Source organism: Pseudopipra pipra, chromosome Z (assembly GCF_036250125.1).
Source record: "Pseudopipra pipra isolate bDixPip1 chromosome Z, bDixPip1.hap1, whole genome shotgun sequence".
Lineage (NCBI taxonomy): Eukaryota > Metazoa > Chordata > Aves > Passeriformes > Pipridae > Pseudopipra > Pseudopipra pipra.
Window position 1 is genome coordinate 58430596 of NC_087581.1, and position 16811 is coordinate 58447406.

Consider the following 16811-nt stretch of genomic DNA (forward strand, 5'->3'; position numbering starts at 1 on the left):
ATGATCCCAGTAATTTACTGCAGTGGGCATGAGATATACCACAAAATCAATGAAAACGAAGGCAAATTCAGAACTAAGATCAGGACCTGTAAGTCACTAATGTTTGAAAATGATGGAGTGAGAATTATTACACAGATTCCTATCGGCCTCAACTGTCCATGGTATAACTTGCCTGAGTGCAGCATGCAGATTCTTTATTGTACAGGATTCAAGCTGCAGTCTCTGCTGAACCACCTGGCCTCCTTAGCACTTAAAGATGAACTGCAAATCAATTATGAAAATAGAGTTTAGTCCATATTTATGGGCTGAATGTCCCTACTAGCCAGGCTCTAGGGGACATTCAGAACAGAAATACATTTCAGCTGTTCCTTTAAATAATTAGTTTTCCTCTGTGAAATCCTCCTGATAAAGCTTGGTTCCCTGCAGATATGTCTGAATACATCATTCTCTGGTACCACAAGTACAACGAACCACAGAGTAATACTTGTGGTACTTAAATGTCTTCTGTTCATGAAAAGTGTGATCAGGAAATGCAGTTTCCCTGTGGAAAGGAAGGCACACACCATCTCTATTGGATGATTTTACTCATCATTCTGGGAGGCTATTCTCAAAAGCCATTTGGGCATTATTCACTGTTTATATTTCTTTTTCAGATAAATTTAACAATATAAACAAGATGCTCTCCTTCAAAATCACTTCAGAACTATTTGCCAATCTCTCTTTTAGAGCAAAGAGGTGATCAAATTAGGCAAGTTCTGGATATGTTATCAGAAATAGAAATTTACTAGCCACAAGGTCAAGGAATAGTACAGCTGCATCCCAACAGTGTTATTTGTCCTTGCCAGGAAAGCTGTTCTCAAACAACCCCTCTCCCTATTAGGGTTATTAAGGCTCATATTTACGAAGGAAGACAGAAGCAAAGGAATTAATTGAGAAGAACAGTTCTCATTTTCGTAGCATTTTCCTGTTTCTTTTGCTGCTGGAACTGCATAAAGCACATTCAAACAACAGTTTCAAAGGCTTTGTCAGTCACTCTCTTCTCCTAATCCAAAGGTCCAGCTGGGGACATTCTCACAGAACAAAACATGCCAGGAAGGAGGGGAAGGAGATGATGGTGAATCTAGTGCAAAAGAAATGCTTGTTTCAGAATTGAAGAAATGGAAAACAGATTAAGAAATAGAAATGGAAAAATCTTGGAGAACACTTCTGAGAAGTCTTAGACACTAGGCTAGAAGAAAGCTCTTCCATAGGAGGAAAGAGTGAGACAGGTGTACTGTTAGGGAAATTGTTTAAAAACTAATGTGATGGAAGAAAATAACTTAAAACCCCATTCAAAGCCTTAATTAACTTAATAGAGTTTAAAATAGTCCTTCAGGTTGTGTCAGGAAGAGGTGCACTGCATGGAAGGTGCCACAGTTTTAGCTTCATTCTTCATCCAGACCAGGGATGTGGCTGGAGTGTGCAGAGGTGGAAAACCCAAAGCAGAGGGATGAAGTAGGGAAGAAGGGGACCAAAAGTTCCTGGACCACATTGTATTTCAGGGTCAGATGGGTTGCTGCTGTAGACACCTGTCATAGGAACTGGGTAGTCTTACCACATCCCTCAGGTTAGACTAAGCCTTATCACTGGAAGAGTCTTGTTGCTTCTCCCCCTACAATACCAGAGGATATTAAGAACAACAAATTATAAATGGAAAGTAACATAAGCCCAGTATTTTAGTAAACAAACTCTTTTTGTTTTCACTTGAATAATTTGGATGCCAGCTTAGTTACAGAAACTAATTGGATACTTAAATCTGTTGTAGTTCAAAGTAAAAAATGAGAAAATAGGGAAAAATTGAAAAGCAAGCCCAGAGTCGGACAGTTATCAAGGGTCACAGGACAGAAGAAATTTCTGTTGCCAGTCAGTTTTCCCTTACAGTCATCTTTCATGAACAAAGCAAATCCCACTGACTTAATTGAGTTTTTACATGTTCTCAGAGTTATGCAGCTGTACCTGTTTGTCCATAAGACAACAGCATTTCCTGACTCAGGGCCTTTAGTCCACCTTATTGAAAGCCATCCACAAGCTTCATAAAGTCATTGTGATAACCCCAATATTAGATTGGTTCATAACGCTACAGGACTCTGAGGGACGCTTGGATTTATACTCTGTGCCCTAACTGTAAGATCTCTATCCAATATTTTGAGATTATTAGAGGATTTTCATAAGGGAAAACATGCGCTTGGCAAAATCACAATGAAAATTATCCTTTTGCCTTCATTCAAGGGTACTTTTCATATAAATTAGCTTGCAGCAAAATCTAAGAAAAAAAATAGAGAAAAATACTCTTTGAATACTTTTCTTCCAAGTTTTGATTAAAAAAAAAATAAAAGGGAGTGGAAACAAATTACAATCAATATGTTTCATTTTGTACTGCAGAAAGGAAAATAACTCTGCTAAGAGCCTATGTATAACCTTAAGCAATACCAGATGTGGTACAGAGAGAAGGATTAACTAGTACTCACAGTTTGGAATTGCTTTCAATACTAAGCTAAGAACAGGTAAATTTGATAAGTGAAGAAACCAGCTAATGAAGCAGAGTCACACCTGTTAAAAACCTGTTAAAAACAACACAGGGTTCATGCAATTTGTAAAGCATGGAATGGCAATTCTGAATATGAGAAATATAGAGGCTATTTTCTTTTTTTTTTTTTTCTCAGTTTTATCCTAGCAAAAGGGAGGTTTAATACAATTCTCTGAGTATATGACATAGTCACTTCCCTTTTCAGCCCAGTCAGACCAAGTGTCTGCTGTTTTGTAAGCCACGTTTTCCAAGCAGGATCCAGAGGGCTGGGCCTGCAAACTCCACATGGTGTGAAAAGCAGGGAGAAGGCACCTACTGCAACCAGGCTCCCTAAGGGATTTCTACCACCTACAATATCCCTTTTTGGATAGGCACTATGAGAGCTCACCTGAAGTCTTGCTGCATTCCTGTGGTGTCCAAGTGGCCTAGAAGTCAGAAGACAGAACATCTGCAGGCACTTTGGAGGTTCTTTAAAGTGTTTTGGTTGTTGAGGATTTTTTAGTTTTTTCTTTTCACATTATGTTATCTGAAAACTGTTGCTGTGTTAGGGTTATAATTTTTTTTGGAGACTGTTCACATGAGATTTTATATTCAGATGAACGGGGAGGCGCTACTGCAGTGCAAATACTAAACTACAGACTCTATTATGATGCACCATATACATGTCATGCAGTAGCCCTTAATTCTTACCTGAGGTGAAAATCAGCTCAGATAGTGGTTAACAGATCCTTCAGACTTGTTTGAAACACAGGTTATCATAAAAATAAATAGCTATGTAAATCTCCTGTACCAAGGTATACAGAGAGGTGAGGGACAACTGTCTAAATTCTAGTGTGTTTCATCCAGACAAAAGAAAACAGCAGCAACAACCAACCAACCAACCAACTAAAAATCAACCTCTTCCCTTAAATAGCAAACTTCTCTGGACAAACTTTCCCCTTTTCACTAGTTCTAGATTGTGTTATGAATGCTACAAAAGCAGACTCCAGGGAACGATCCTTCACAGAAAGGCAGACAGAATAAATGAGGTAAGGTTTCTGCCAGCTGTAATTTTTCTGATCTCTGATCTGTGCAGTATATTCTAAAAAAGCCAAAAATATCTACATATTCTCAGAGGATAGGTCAGATCTAGATGGAAGGCCAAGAAAACTCCACAAATTTCAACTTTAGAGCTGGCCAAGATAAGGAAGCTCAAGCTTATTAGTGCTCCAGCTTTAACATTCAATTTCTGTAAAGCCCCTGTCTGCAGCCCTCTCATCTTTTCTCCTGTCCCATCCTGTGTGAACCACTGCACACTTCCTCTGTTTTTAACAAACAGCAACCAGGCTCAGGAAAACCTCTAACAGCTGGGCATGGGAAATAATGTGAAACTGCACAATAATGCAAAATTAGAGTAACTCAAATATGGCTAGAGAACAGGTTATAAAACTTGCTATATGACTTCCATAGGACAGCAGTCAGTGAACATGTCTGTTCCAGTCCCAGACTTTATTCAACCTTATTGGTAGCATAACCTCAGAGAGCTGCACCAAGTGTGGACTTGGCTGTACAGGCAAAGTCTTTTAAAGGCTCCTCTCATTTTTCCTCTGTAATTTAAAAAATGCACCCCAGTGCATTTTAATATTGTTGCAGTAGGTCAGCAGCCCAGCAAAACACATGGAATCCCACTAAATGTAATGAATTGGAGTCATCATTCCCTACATATATATTTGTGACAGGCCTGTATTTGTGTGGTCCTGCTTCTACTCAGAGGAAAGTAGTAAATAATTCCTGTGTATTCACATAACTTCACCACTGCCAGAACTTGTTTACCCATTGACCACTCCCAGTATGTTATGTAGACTGTATTTCTTTCAAAAGGTTCATTTTCTGTCTTCTACCTCACATGTACATTTGAGAAGTGATTATTCTGAATCATAACACTGAAGATGTTATCATCTCCCACTTCTCCATGGTTTTATTTAAAGAAATTTGGAGATCTTTATATAGAAAATGATATCTAAATGGTATTCAAGATATTCAGCCTGAATCCTGTGGTCCTCATTCAATCTTTATCCTGGCAGAGCTGTTACTGAGGTCAATGGGCTTATAGCCTGAATAAAGATTAAAAGCTGTGAGATGGAGCCCAGTGGGCAAAATTATTAGAGATGGACAAATTAGTTTGGATAGACTAGCACTGAAACAAAATATGTGCTCAAATCCTAGACTGAGCTGAAGCCAGTCCTTTACATTTAGCTGTGGGTATAACTGTTGTGAATATTCATATTCACAGCTTGGGTCCTTCCATCCTGGCCTCTAGAATGTGTGTACTGCTACAGCCATCCTTTCTCCCTGACATGGTGGCCCCATAGCAGGAGAAGGCTTCCTCCCTACAGGAGTTCAGCTCAGCAGACAGACAGTTCTAGGACATGGACAAGGCAGCTCTTACTGCAGGATCTTGGGCTGGACTTCTCCCTGTAAAAATGTTATTTTGGAGAGCCCTAAAAAAACCAACTGTCTGGATTTCTGCTAAACAGTGACCCAAGTATACCTCTCATTTTGCTGCTTCTGGTCTTTTGCTCCTTTCCTGTGCTCACACAGCTCTGCCATGCCCCAAGAGATGCCACTTCCAAGGCCCTCTCAGGAGATCCATCCATGCCTCTGCAGCTTGCTGCCTGAGGCAGAAAATTTACTTTCTTCTGGGTCAGAGTAAGGCAGAGCCAGGGCACAGGAGAGTTGTGGTAAAGTATCACCAGCTTGCGCCAATGTGAGGTGTCAAGAGCTTTTTACTGGCTAAAACAGCACATGCAGACTGCTTTGTGCTTGTCATTTGTCTATTTAAAGGACTTAAGCTATAATGGAAGGTCGAACTCTAAAACCTTTATTCATATACTCACCTTTTCACGCAGAAGTGGAGGTGAGATGGCAAAGTGCTTCTGCTGACAGCAGCCCATGCATGACAGCCAGATTTCTTCACAAAAAACTTCAAAGTTCAGATGAAGTTTGGTTACTGGGAAAAGTCTAGCTGTATTTTATGACCAAAAATGTTCAGACAGGCCATAGAGAAAGCATCAGACCTGTGAATATTTAGAAAATCAGAATACACCATGGTCTGACTTTCGCATTTTTGCTGAAAGTTAGACTACTTTTTGTCTGTGGGCTCTATAGGTAGAAAAAAGATAGCATGGTACTACTTTTCATGCTCTTCTGGAAGATCATTTATATAATTCCTAGCTGGAAAACTTCATTTAAAAGTCTGATTTTGCTGTTGAGTGACTGGAAAACATTCATTAATATTTTTGAAGATACTGGAGACAAGTACTATAAATTTGATTTTCAGATATTATGGATCTTTGGTGATAAAATTTAAAAATAAATAATGAAGCATCTCTTCCAGATTATTTAAACTGCAAAGGCAAATGTACCTGCTATATATTAAAACTGCCAGGCACCTAAGCATTACAGTGGATTTTTAATGTGTTTCATCAAAACACTTAAAGGCACTTTTTAAAATATATGACCCACTAAATAAAAAAACATAGGACGTAATCTTCAAGGCACACTGATTAATGCAAAATTGACTTGAGCAAATGCAGCTTATGGCCATAGTCCAGAAAGCTCTCTTGGTGCTAAAGAGTTTCATACAATAGTTCTCCATTTTCAAAATCACATCAATTTTTACTTACAACATTTTGAACAGGTACAGCAACTTTCAATCAACTGTCCAGCAATAATTTAAAATCTCTTACCATTAAATTGTAAAAGTTTGAGTCATGGGAAGAGGACAATGCTGTAGAGAACTGATTTCCTGACTGTCACCAACCCAGAGCTGTCAACTGCTGTGCAGTATTGCCTGTGCGGAGATAGAGATGGAGTAGACCAAATTATTCGTGGTGAATAAGTTATGTGATTAATTTTTCTCTTTCTTTTTTTTTTTCCTGTGTTTCTGATTTCTTCAGATATCTTCTTGACAGATAGTCTCAAAATATTTATGGCAGTAAACCTCAGAGTAGGATTTGTGTGGAAATACCCATGTGTCAACAAATGCTGAATGAATATATTACAGTGATCAAATCATACGAAAGGCTCTCTGACTTGCCTATGAAGCAGCACCTTGGGGAATATCTCTGTAACTCTTTCCTGTCATTATTTCCTGTATTAATACTTGAATGCTGGCAATTAGTACCAGACACTCAACTGCCAGGTATAACACAAGCAAGTATAAACACTGCCTTTCTACCAAGAAAGATTTAAATTGAAAAAAACTTAGCCAGCATAAAAATATCAGGAAAATACAGCTAAATATTTCCTGAATAATGCCTTCATGCAATAGGACAGTCACGATCTATGCACTCTGTGGCTGGTGCTGGGGCTTCAGCCTCAGCAGTGAAATCACCAGCATTTCTGCAGGCATGAGGCAAGGTGGGGCTCAGCCAGGAGTGACAATTTGCTTCTGCTTTCCACTTGGGAAGGAGAAAATCAGGAAAAATTAACTGAAAATAGAAAAATATTGCGCCTGCTCTGTGTTTTGGCTGCAGTACTTTGTGATGATATTGGTGCAAGCTCTTCACAGAAACAATGTTTTTCTGCTTGCAAAGATGGCAAAAAAGTCATTCAGCATGTACACTACTCCTGATACTCTTTGAAGAGGCCTTAAAATGGTAGAGGACTTTGAAGCGCAATTTTTCTCCACGCCTAATCTCATGTTCTTCCTTACCTTTGGAAGAAGTAGAAGACTGATGAAGACATCCCTTTCACAGTTCCTAAGAGGTCACGGAGACCTGCTGGTAGAAAATGGAGATAGGCAACATGGAGGTGTTATTTGAGACACCTCACCCATAAATGGATCAAAAAGCATTAAAGCTCTAATGAAAGCATTCACCACAATGAAAAACAGGAAATGAAAAGAGAAGTAAAGAGAATAAAAGTTCAGACAAAGTTTTTAGGGTTCCAGCATCAATTTTCTTTTTATAAGACAAAGAAATTTTAGTCGTTTTTTATGAAGAGGAAAGCCTGTTTTATTGACTGATGAAAGCTTTATGATAGCTCTATGATCTAAATTGTTCCTAAACTTCTCCCTTCAGAGAGATGGCAGCCTGGGGAACTCACAGCCTCAAAGGCTAACAACATCATAGCTGCCACTAGACATCTGAAAGAGGGATCATGGGCATAAGTGTGGCTGTGTACCTGTACCAAATACATAGCATGGGAAAAGATATGGGCAGTGTGATGTTCAGCAGAACCTTTGCCAAGCAGGAATGATCTTCCATTCGGTAATGGGATTTCTGCAAGGCTGCCGTAGGGCTTGGTCCTACAGCAGTCTGTTTACTGTGCAAGGAAAGAAACTCGTGTTTTTCTCATATTTTCTATGTGAGGAAAGATGGACAAGCTGGAGACAGGGCAGATGAACCCTTCTAAGACGAGGTCTGCAAAGGGGCTTAAAAATCATAGAATCATAGAATATCCTGAATTGGAAGGGACCCACAATGGATTAGCAAAATCCAGCTCTTGGTCCTACACAGGACAGCCCAATAATCACACCACGTGCCTCAGAGCATTGTCCAAACACTTCCTGAACTTAACCAGGCTTGCTGCTGTAACCAGGCTTGCTGCCTCATACGACTTCCCCTCAAGGCCCTTCACCATCTTCATAGGCTTTCTTTGGACACTCTATAATTGCTTTATATCTTTCATATAAGTCCTACTCAAAACTGCACACAGAGGTGAGGCTGCCTCAGTGCAGAGCAGAGCAGGACAATCCCCTCCCTTGACTGGCTGGCGATGCTTTGCCTGATGCCCCCCAGGACACAGTTGTCCCTCCTGGCTGCCAGGGCACTGCTGACTTACATTTAACTTGCCATTGACCAGGATCCCCAGGTCTCTTTCTGTGGCACTGCTTTCCAGCATCTCATTCCCCAGTATGTACATATATCCAGGGCTTTCCCATACCAGGTGCAGAATCCAGTGCTTGTCATAAACTTCATCAGACTGGTGATTGTCCACCCCTCTAATTTGTCAAAGTTTCCCTGCAGGGCCTCCCTGCCTTCAAGGGAGTCTTCTCCCGCTTTAGTATCATCTACAAACTTACTTAGTATCCCTTCCAGTCCTGAGTCCAAGTAATTTATGAAGGTGTTGAAGAGAACAGGGCCCAAGATGGAGCCCTGTGGAACCACACCAGTGACAGGTCACCAGTCTGATGTTACCCCGCTCACTATTAGCCTCTGTGCTTGACCCGTGAGCCAATTGCTCACCCACCATATGATGTGTTTATCCAGCTGTGTATGGACATTTTGTCCAGAAGGATCCTGTGAGAGAGAGTAACAAAAGCTTTACAGAAATCCAGAAGATTGCATGAACTGCTTCCCTTGATCAGCTAGGTGGGTTACCTTGTCATAAAAGGAAATCAGGTTTGACAAACGGGACTTTCCACTCATGAAGCTAGTTGTGACCAAGGACTGTGATTGTCTGTCAGGTATTTTTCAATACCTCCTAGAATAATCTTCTCTATAATTTTAGCAGTCATTGAAATGAGACTGCAGTTACCAGGGTGAACCCCCTTGCTCTTCTAGAAACAGATAACACTCTCCATGACCAAAGCAACATATATGCAGTTGGGGCTAATCAGAGCCATTGTCTTGTGAAATACAGTTTGTGGCTATTTAAGCAATTTCCAGAATGTCTACTTTAAAACTGATGGAAATACATCATATGCAAGCAATACGTATGCTGGGATTGTAGCAGCCTACTGAGTTCCCATATATGGGGACCAGGAAAGCTTTAAAACCTAAACTTTAAATCTATAATGAAAGATTGCCCTCACTAGGTCAGGTCTTTCAAAAAACATGCAGTAAGGACATTTTCTACTTCACAGTGATTCACAGCTGCCTTTGGGGGTCACTGAAATAAACTGGAAGGACAATTCCGCACATCATAGCACAAGTAGTGGGTGGGAACCAAGGGTCAGTCATCCCATCAGAACCCCTTTCTCAGCTGTGCTGGATCACAAGAGCTGAACACTGAAGCTGACACAGCAGCAACAAAGCTCCTCTTTGCACACAACGTGTGGTTTAGATCCCCTCGCTACCCCAGTAAATGAACAATTCCAAGCAAATGACATGGAGGCTCCTACATGCCTTCAGAAAATGAGTGGGAGAGAGAAGATAGAAATGATATATTTTTCAGAATTTTTCCACTAGTAAGTCTCTGGTCTGTGGGAAATCATTAGGATGTTTTCTATATATATGTGGTATGAGAATGAACACATCTTTCCTCACAATGAAAAGTTATTGCTTTTTGGTATTATCATAGTAATAGATTGTCCTCCAATTTACCCCAGTAGTGTAAACTTTTCTTCTGCTGATTTGTGGATTCTTCTGGGTTTTGCACTTAGGAAAAACTGGTAATGTTATGCATATTCTGTTCATTATTTTATACAGGGAGGTTAATGAGTGTGTGCAATATGATAACTATGGCAGAGGACCTCTGTGGGCTGTTGCCAGCTCAAACACCAGTTGATCCAGACCAAATAAAGTTGTTCTGTAGCATCTTGAAATATATGATGTACTTATTAAAAAAAAAAAAAAAGATAAATTTCCCTGCAGAAGGGGTATGAGATTTCTGGGAGCCATCAAGCTGATGCCTGAAGCACAGCACAGAGGAAGACTGAAAACTTCAGGGCAACAGAGCATTTGGCTCTGAGGATTCATCCACTGAGGGATAGTGCTTGCCTTCTCCATCTCAACCAAGCAGGATAGTGGCAGGCTTATGCTGCAAAAATAGGTGAGGTCTGCCTTTCTGCCTCTCTGCTGTGCATGCACAGAAGCAGCCTCTTTGCACTGCTTTTGGCTCCTCTGAATTCAGTGAAGAGAGTGGTCTGCAGCTAGCCAAGGGATAGCTTTTTCCCCAAGGCCTTTATTACCTTTCACCTTATAAACCAGTTTTCATTTCATTGAAGGGCCATAGACATGGATTAAAGACTCTGGTGCAGCTTGGTAAATGCACGGGATGGTTCTTATGGTCAAGATGTTGGTCTTGACACTGTCCCAAACTTGGCTTGGATTGCTACTCAGACACCCTTATGTTCATTATTTCAATGGGGAAAAATGAGCTGGAAGTAGCTAAACTTATATAATGTTTTTCTTTCCTTTCCCTGCCCCCACTCTCTCCAAACCTTACATTCTTTTGTGTTGTTCAAGTTCCCCAGTGCTTTATATGAGGATTCAGAAGTCTGGTTCTCTGGAAACAATTGTTATGTCAGCTGACATTAACACAGCAAGCACTTTAACTATTTTTCCAACATATCCATCAAGTTCAATGGCCAAAACATTAATTCTCATTAAGCTTCAACAAAGTTTCTCATTTTCCTCTAATTCTGTCAACATACTGCCTCCATGCAAGACTGCTTTACAAATATATCAAGTCATTTAACTAAAAGGACTTAGGGAAGCTTTATTTTTAGTGACTTTATGCCTATATGTTTATGAAGGTTCTAGGCCATTTATGACATAAATTTGAGCCCCTCCTGTCCTAAGTTAACAAAAACCATATATGCTTTAAATCAGCCAAAAAATATGAAATTATATATTGCTGTTACTAGTGTGGAAACTAGGCATAACCCTCTAGGATTATCAGAAAATACGGAGAAAAAATAAAGATGAACTCAGTTGCTGAAACCTTGATCAAAAGTTTCTTGTTGCCTACAAGCACAGGGTTATTATATGGGCTATCCCTAAAGATTCATGAGCCAGTTTCACAAGTCACAATTTTGGTTACTTGCTCACTGGACAAAGGAAGATGTTGATCAAGGATATTGAACAGGGACATTGTTGAAGGAAGTATAAAGGACGGAGTATTTCTTTTTTTTTTAGTCATTGTTAAACAGTTACAGATACCTATCCCTTAATAATGAAGGGGAGCTACTCCAATGTTTGAGAGTTCCAATGTTTAGACACAGAATTATAACCGGGCTGGTCTAAGGCCATAACATATATAAAAACCTATCCACTAATAAATAATTGATGTGCACTATAAGATATCACAGTTTCACCATAGGCAGAGGCCAACAAGTACTAATAATATCTCAGTTTTTAGTATAACAATTGATGAATGTTCCCATTTTAGAACTATAATGCAGTAAATGTATTAAGCAGAGCCTGTGCTTTCTTTTTAAATGAAGCATGCAGCCCCATCCCACTTACCAAACCACATTTTCACCTTCAAATATCACCCAAAAAATGTGCGTCAGAACTATGGTTGGAGGAAGTAAGATGCTGGTTGTGTCCCTGGAGAGAAGAATCATGCCAGACTGGCTCCCACGTCCTTTCTGGGTGTGCTGAAGATTTATAAAATAAATTCCCACCAGCATTAAGAGAAGTTAGTATAGGTAATTGACCTTGTAAATCAAGAATAGAATAGACCTTATAATGTATAATATTTTGAGGTATTTATCACTTTGCCGAGGCAGACAGGATTTGAGCATGTAAATCGTTATAATGGTAACAGTAATTCTACATCCCTGTGCCTGTGTGTGTCAGTGAGTGCCCCCAGAGCTGCAGGGAGGGTTTTCTCTCTGCACCCCCTCACACAGCCCCAGCACTGCTCAGACTGATGGTCCACAGAGACCAGCACAAACAGGACAAAGCAGTACACCAAATTACATCCTCATTTTTGTTACTTCTGCAAGTGCACATCTAATTTTCTATGCCTTTTGATCTGCTCACTAGTTTTCTCTAGATTTCTTCCCAGCTCTGCAGGATTTTCTTTCCTAAGGAGAAGGCATATTTAGGTTATTCTCAGTTCAATCTCATATCAAGATAGAAAAGTGACATGAGCCATGGCTGAATATATATTCAAAAAATTTCAAAACATTTGAAGTGGGATAAAATAAATAATCCTGAGGCAAATGACATGTTGAAGTCTCCAATTCTGCTAATATATTCCAGAAATACACAATGGCTTTAAGAATACATTGCACCCTTCAGATAATTGTTAATGCATGTAAGTGTTTTGCAGGAAAAACGACATCTGGTGTTATCTGCAAAAAGCCCTCTTGAGTGAGAGTCCATATCTCCAGGTATTTCTTTTAAAGGGGAACAGTTTAATAAAAATAACACAACTAGAAATCAAGAACATTAACTTTCCCTTTGCCTAGCTACACGCTAGTACTCTTGCTGTAATTATAACACAGAGGTCATTCCAAAGGAATTACCAGCCTTCAAATGATATGAGACAATTATTCTCCAGGGAGTCGGACAAATTCGTAAGACAAATACAGTTGAAATTTCAGACATCAATCTCTTTTTTACCATAGCATGGGAACAAGGGAGCTGTGAAATGTAATTTTACCCTAAGGCCCAACAAATGATCGCATTAAAATGATTTAAAAAAAAGACTTTACATCTATTATACCTTAGAAGCGAATGTAGTGTTAGATTTTTCTAAGGCTTCCTGTGAATAACAGTGTTTAATAGAATCTGTAAAAAGCACTTTACAGATGCCTATGTTTTTCGCTAGCCTATAGGTAGGCCAGCAGGGCAGTCACTCCAAGCAGCTCCATGTGCTGTGGTGCGGGTGGTGGGTGCCCTGCCGAGGAGCACGTGGTGCCAGGAGCTGGCTCCCACTCCCCACACAACCTCCCAGCTGGGGGCTCAGTTTGGACCCTGCTACACAATCTCCTAGCTGGCACATACTTCTTGTGGTAGCTCTGTACAAGAGGGGGTTTCCCAGAGTGGCTGGTTTTAACGTGCCCAAGTATTCCATGAACTGATGGAAGCTGAGCCAGTTTCGTGAGCACCTGTGGCAAGAAGTTGTGGTGGATGGGAGCCTCATTTCCCTGGTACTGACAACTGCAAGTGGAAATTTTAAGGGAAAAACACACCTATCTCAAAAGCACTTTGAAGGGCTTTCAGTGATCACCCCTTGTGAACCACAGGGGCACCCATTAACGGTGTGCACTGCTTGAGGGTGCAGGAGAGGTAATAAAACTCTGAAAGGTGGGAGCACTGCTTTCTATGCTTCAGTCTACCAGATTGACATCACTTTCCATGAGCTTGGTTTAACAGGAACCCTACATGGCTTGAGCCTATCTAGCAGAGAAATTGGTACCACTTCCAATATTTATGTGCAGAAAGCAGCCAACTCTCCTGGTCCTCCTTGCATGCAGTCACTCAAGCTATCTTCTGCATTTACATGGTGCCAGTCATGCCAGCATTGATTTGAGTGGACTACTTATGTCAGCTGAGCAGGATTTAGCCCAGTGTGTGCTGTAGTCAAAGTGTTGAAGTGGAAAATGGATTTTAAGGAACTGCGCTTTGGCTAGGGTTTGATTTACAGAAACCTATAACAGTCTCATTCTTCAGATAAGTGCATTTCTCCAACTGCTATTACTCAAGAAAACAGGCTCCTTAGAAATCTTTACAGCCGACACATTGCAATGTGACCTTGCACAACTTGGCAGTGCAGCTCTGCAAGTTTTTATTGTATTTAAATAGCACCATTAGTTTTATTCATATGTGGAAGTTAAACTTTAGCTTCAGTGATATTCCGGCATTGCACATGCATTGTGCTCACGTGTGCCCTGGTAGGTGCAGGGTTTATGAGGAGCAGAAGAGAGAAGAGGTGTGTGAGGAGTGTGCATATGTTTATGCACATACATACGTACATGAGTTTTTTCCCAAGGATGCATTCCTGTCCCTGTGACACTAATGTCAACAGCTGCCTGAATGATCTTATTAGGCATAGCCTCTGCAAATATTTAGGTTTACCGACTGACTTCCATCGATCGTAAAAGAATGCTTTCCAAATGGGAGCTGGCAAATTAATGAGAAATGCAAACACATCCTAGATTAAATGAGCACAAAAGCAGAGCAGCACCTGTCTGGTTGATGAGGATGGTTGACTGTGGAGAGTTGAGCTGAGCTGCCGTGGTATTTTGGATTGGGAAAGTGGTCAAAACATCATGTTTCCATTTACCAGACAAAAACGTATCTTTCTATTCCCACAACAGTTTTCTAAGGTAAACTTTCCCAAGAGATAAGGTGAATTGTTAAGAAAAAAATAGAAAACTGGTACGATGACATGTCAGAGTTGCCATGTGATGTCTCACCAGCAAACATTTTGTCCACCTTATTTTTGGGAACACTTTCAGTGCCTCAGCAAGTTCCCAGAAGAATAAAAAGTTATGAGTCCCTTATGCTACATAGTTTCCTAAGTTAGCTTTAAACTAACACGGTGTTGTATTATTAGACAGGCAAAAAGGAAGGTAGTAACACAAGACAGTAAAAAAACACAGAAATGTATATACATATTTCATACATACATATATCTTCTATTTGACTTAAACTACCCTTACCCCATGACACAGGCAGCAAATTTTTCATTGTTTGCCTCTTGTCTGAATTTTATTTTAAGGGCACAGAAAGTCCAATTTGGTGCCAGTACACACAGTAGGCTCGAGGGCTGGGAACAAAGTGACTGCCTCTTGTCCATGAGAAGGGCAAAATGAAAAGTGAATGTCACTGTATGGCAATGGCAGAATACATGGAGGCACATGAGGGAGGTGTCACATGAGGCCCGGAGATGATAAAACAAACTTGTGTGAAGATTTCTGTGTACTAAATCCCAAACTAAATTGAACTAAAACTTCTTCTCACCATGTTCTCTTGTCCATGACAAAAAAACCTGCAAGTTCTAAATAAAAAACTGTCATGCCTCTTTACTGCTGATTGGGAGAGATATGGAGGAAATCTTTGCTCTTTACTCTTTCCATCTTTGTCTGATTGCTAAAGTATGTCTCTATCACTTTTGATGTATGTAATCCGGTTTCTTTATGACCATCACAAACTCTCAGTTTTTTACATCACCTTTTACTCTATTCTTATGAAATACTTGTTTGCCATGAGAGGGACTGGGGATGGGGAATGACCTAAAAGCACTGGAAACATCAGTCTTATGACAGTCAGAGCCACGTATGTCCATAAGGACTATAGAATTAAACAGAAAGCAAAGCAGTTTAAGCAAACTGATTTTATTTTTTATTCTGATAGAAAAAGAGGAAAAACTGCAAAAAATAAGTTGAAAGACTGTTTTCACTATAAATCAGTACAAACAGATTCAAGAACTGCCGTACTTGGATTGAGAGTATATCTAACCCATAGTCAACCCAACAGTTTAATTTTCAAAACTTGGCTTTTAGTGTTGTAGGCATGAGATCAAGCCAAGATACACTGCCAATAAAAGGCTGGAGCTCAAAGCCAGTGTTGAATTACAGAGCCCAGAAGGTTTACGGAAGTATTTAGTGAAAATTGTTTGCAAATGGGTTTAGAAAAATTTTCTCCCTCTTGCTAGCTGCTTCAGGATCTGGCCCTGTCAGAATTGCTGAACCCTCCTCCCATCAGCCTGGCTGGGATACATAGGATCTGCATGTGGGCAGGCAGGATGCTTAGTGCCTAAACCCAAGTCCTCAAATTTAGCTTGAGAGTATTTCTGAAAGATATGCTTTAGCCAAGGAAAGTGTTCTCCAGCCAAAGGGGCTATTGGGCCCTATCCAAGCATAGCTGGATTAAACATAAAGCCCCCTGATATACAAAAATGAGGTTGCATGATATAATGGTCCCTTCTGAACCGAAATATTCTACCAAAACTGGCATATTTAGTGCTTTTTATTTTTTCTGTTTATCAGATGCACTGTTAAGTGGAATAGTTCGACAAGGAATAGGAGTAAACTATGAACACAGGATTTTGCCCTGAACAAAGCAGATTTGTATTTGATTTCTCAGCTTTGATCTAGTATCTGATATCCATTTAAAAAAATTTCATGGGGCCTGCAGGAATTGTGCTAATCAATGGGCAGTAAATTTATGCTTTTAAACAGTTTTGTTGTCCCCGTACCCAGAGCAGTCATCACTTACGTCAGGACTTGCACAGGAGTGATTTTGGCACTACCTCTGTTCCAGGAGAGCCTTGGAAGTAGGTTGCTATTGTTAAATGCATAGTTCCAGTTCTTTTCAGAGTAGAAGAGAAATACGAATACTCAGCAAGATAAGCAGCGCGTAGAGGTCACAGGAAACATATTTGCATCTCATTGAGATGCACTTATTTCTATTCCCTTGGTCAGTGATACAGGCAAGTGCTTTTTAGTGAAACTAATTGTATTTGATTTGTAACAGCATCTACTGATTCATGATTGCTGGTTTATGTTTTTTGGTGGTTTTGTTTGTTTTGGGGTATCATTTGGTTGGTTGATTTCTGTTTTTGTTCTGTTTTGTGG

General features: G+C 40.1%; 1 protein-coding gene across 3 annotated transcripts in view; it reads right to left on the minus strand.

Moving 5' to 3' along the window:
- Positions 1-2586: 2586 nt before the first annotated feature.
- CEP120 (centrosomal protein 120) overlaps positions 2587-16811 on the minus strand; it is a 67123-nt gene continuing 52898 nt past the window's right edge. The window contains exons 20-22 of one of the 3 annotated variants that reach the window (XM_064642636.1): positions 11743-11876; positions 6295-6398; positions 2587-5622 (exon numbers count right to left, since the gene is read on the minus strand). In XM_064642636.1, the coding sequence (XP_064498706.1) occupies positions 6317-6398; positions 11743-11876 (216 nt within the window). In that variant the 3' untranslated portion in view covers positions 2587-5622; positions 6295-6316. Of the gene's footprint in view, positions 5623-6195; positions 6399-11742; positions 11877-16811 lie in introns of those variants that run through there. The other 2 variants (XM_064642637.1, XM_064642639.1) reach the window with 2 other exon arrangements.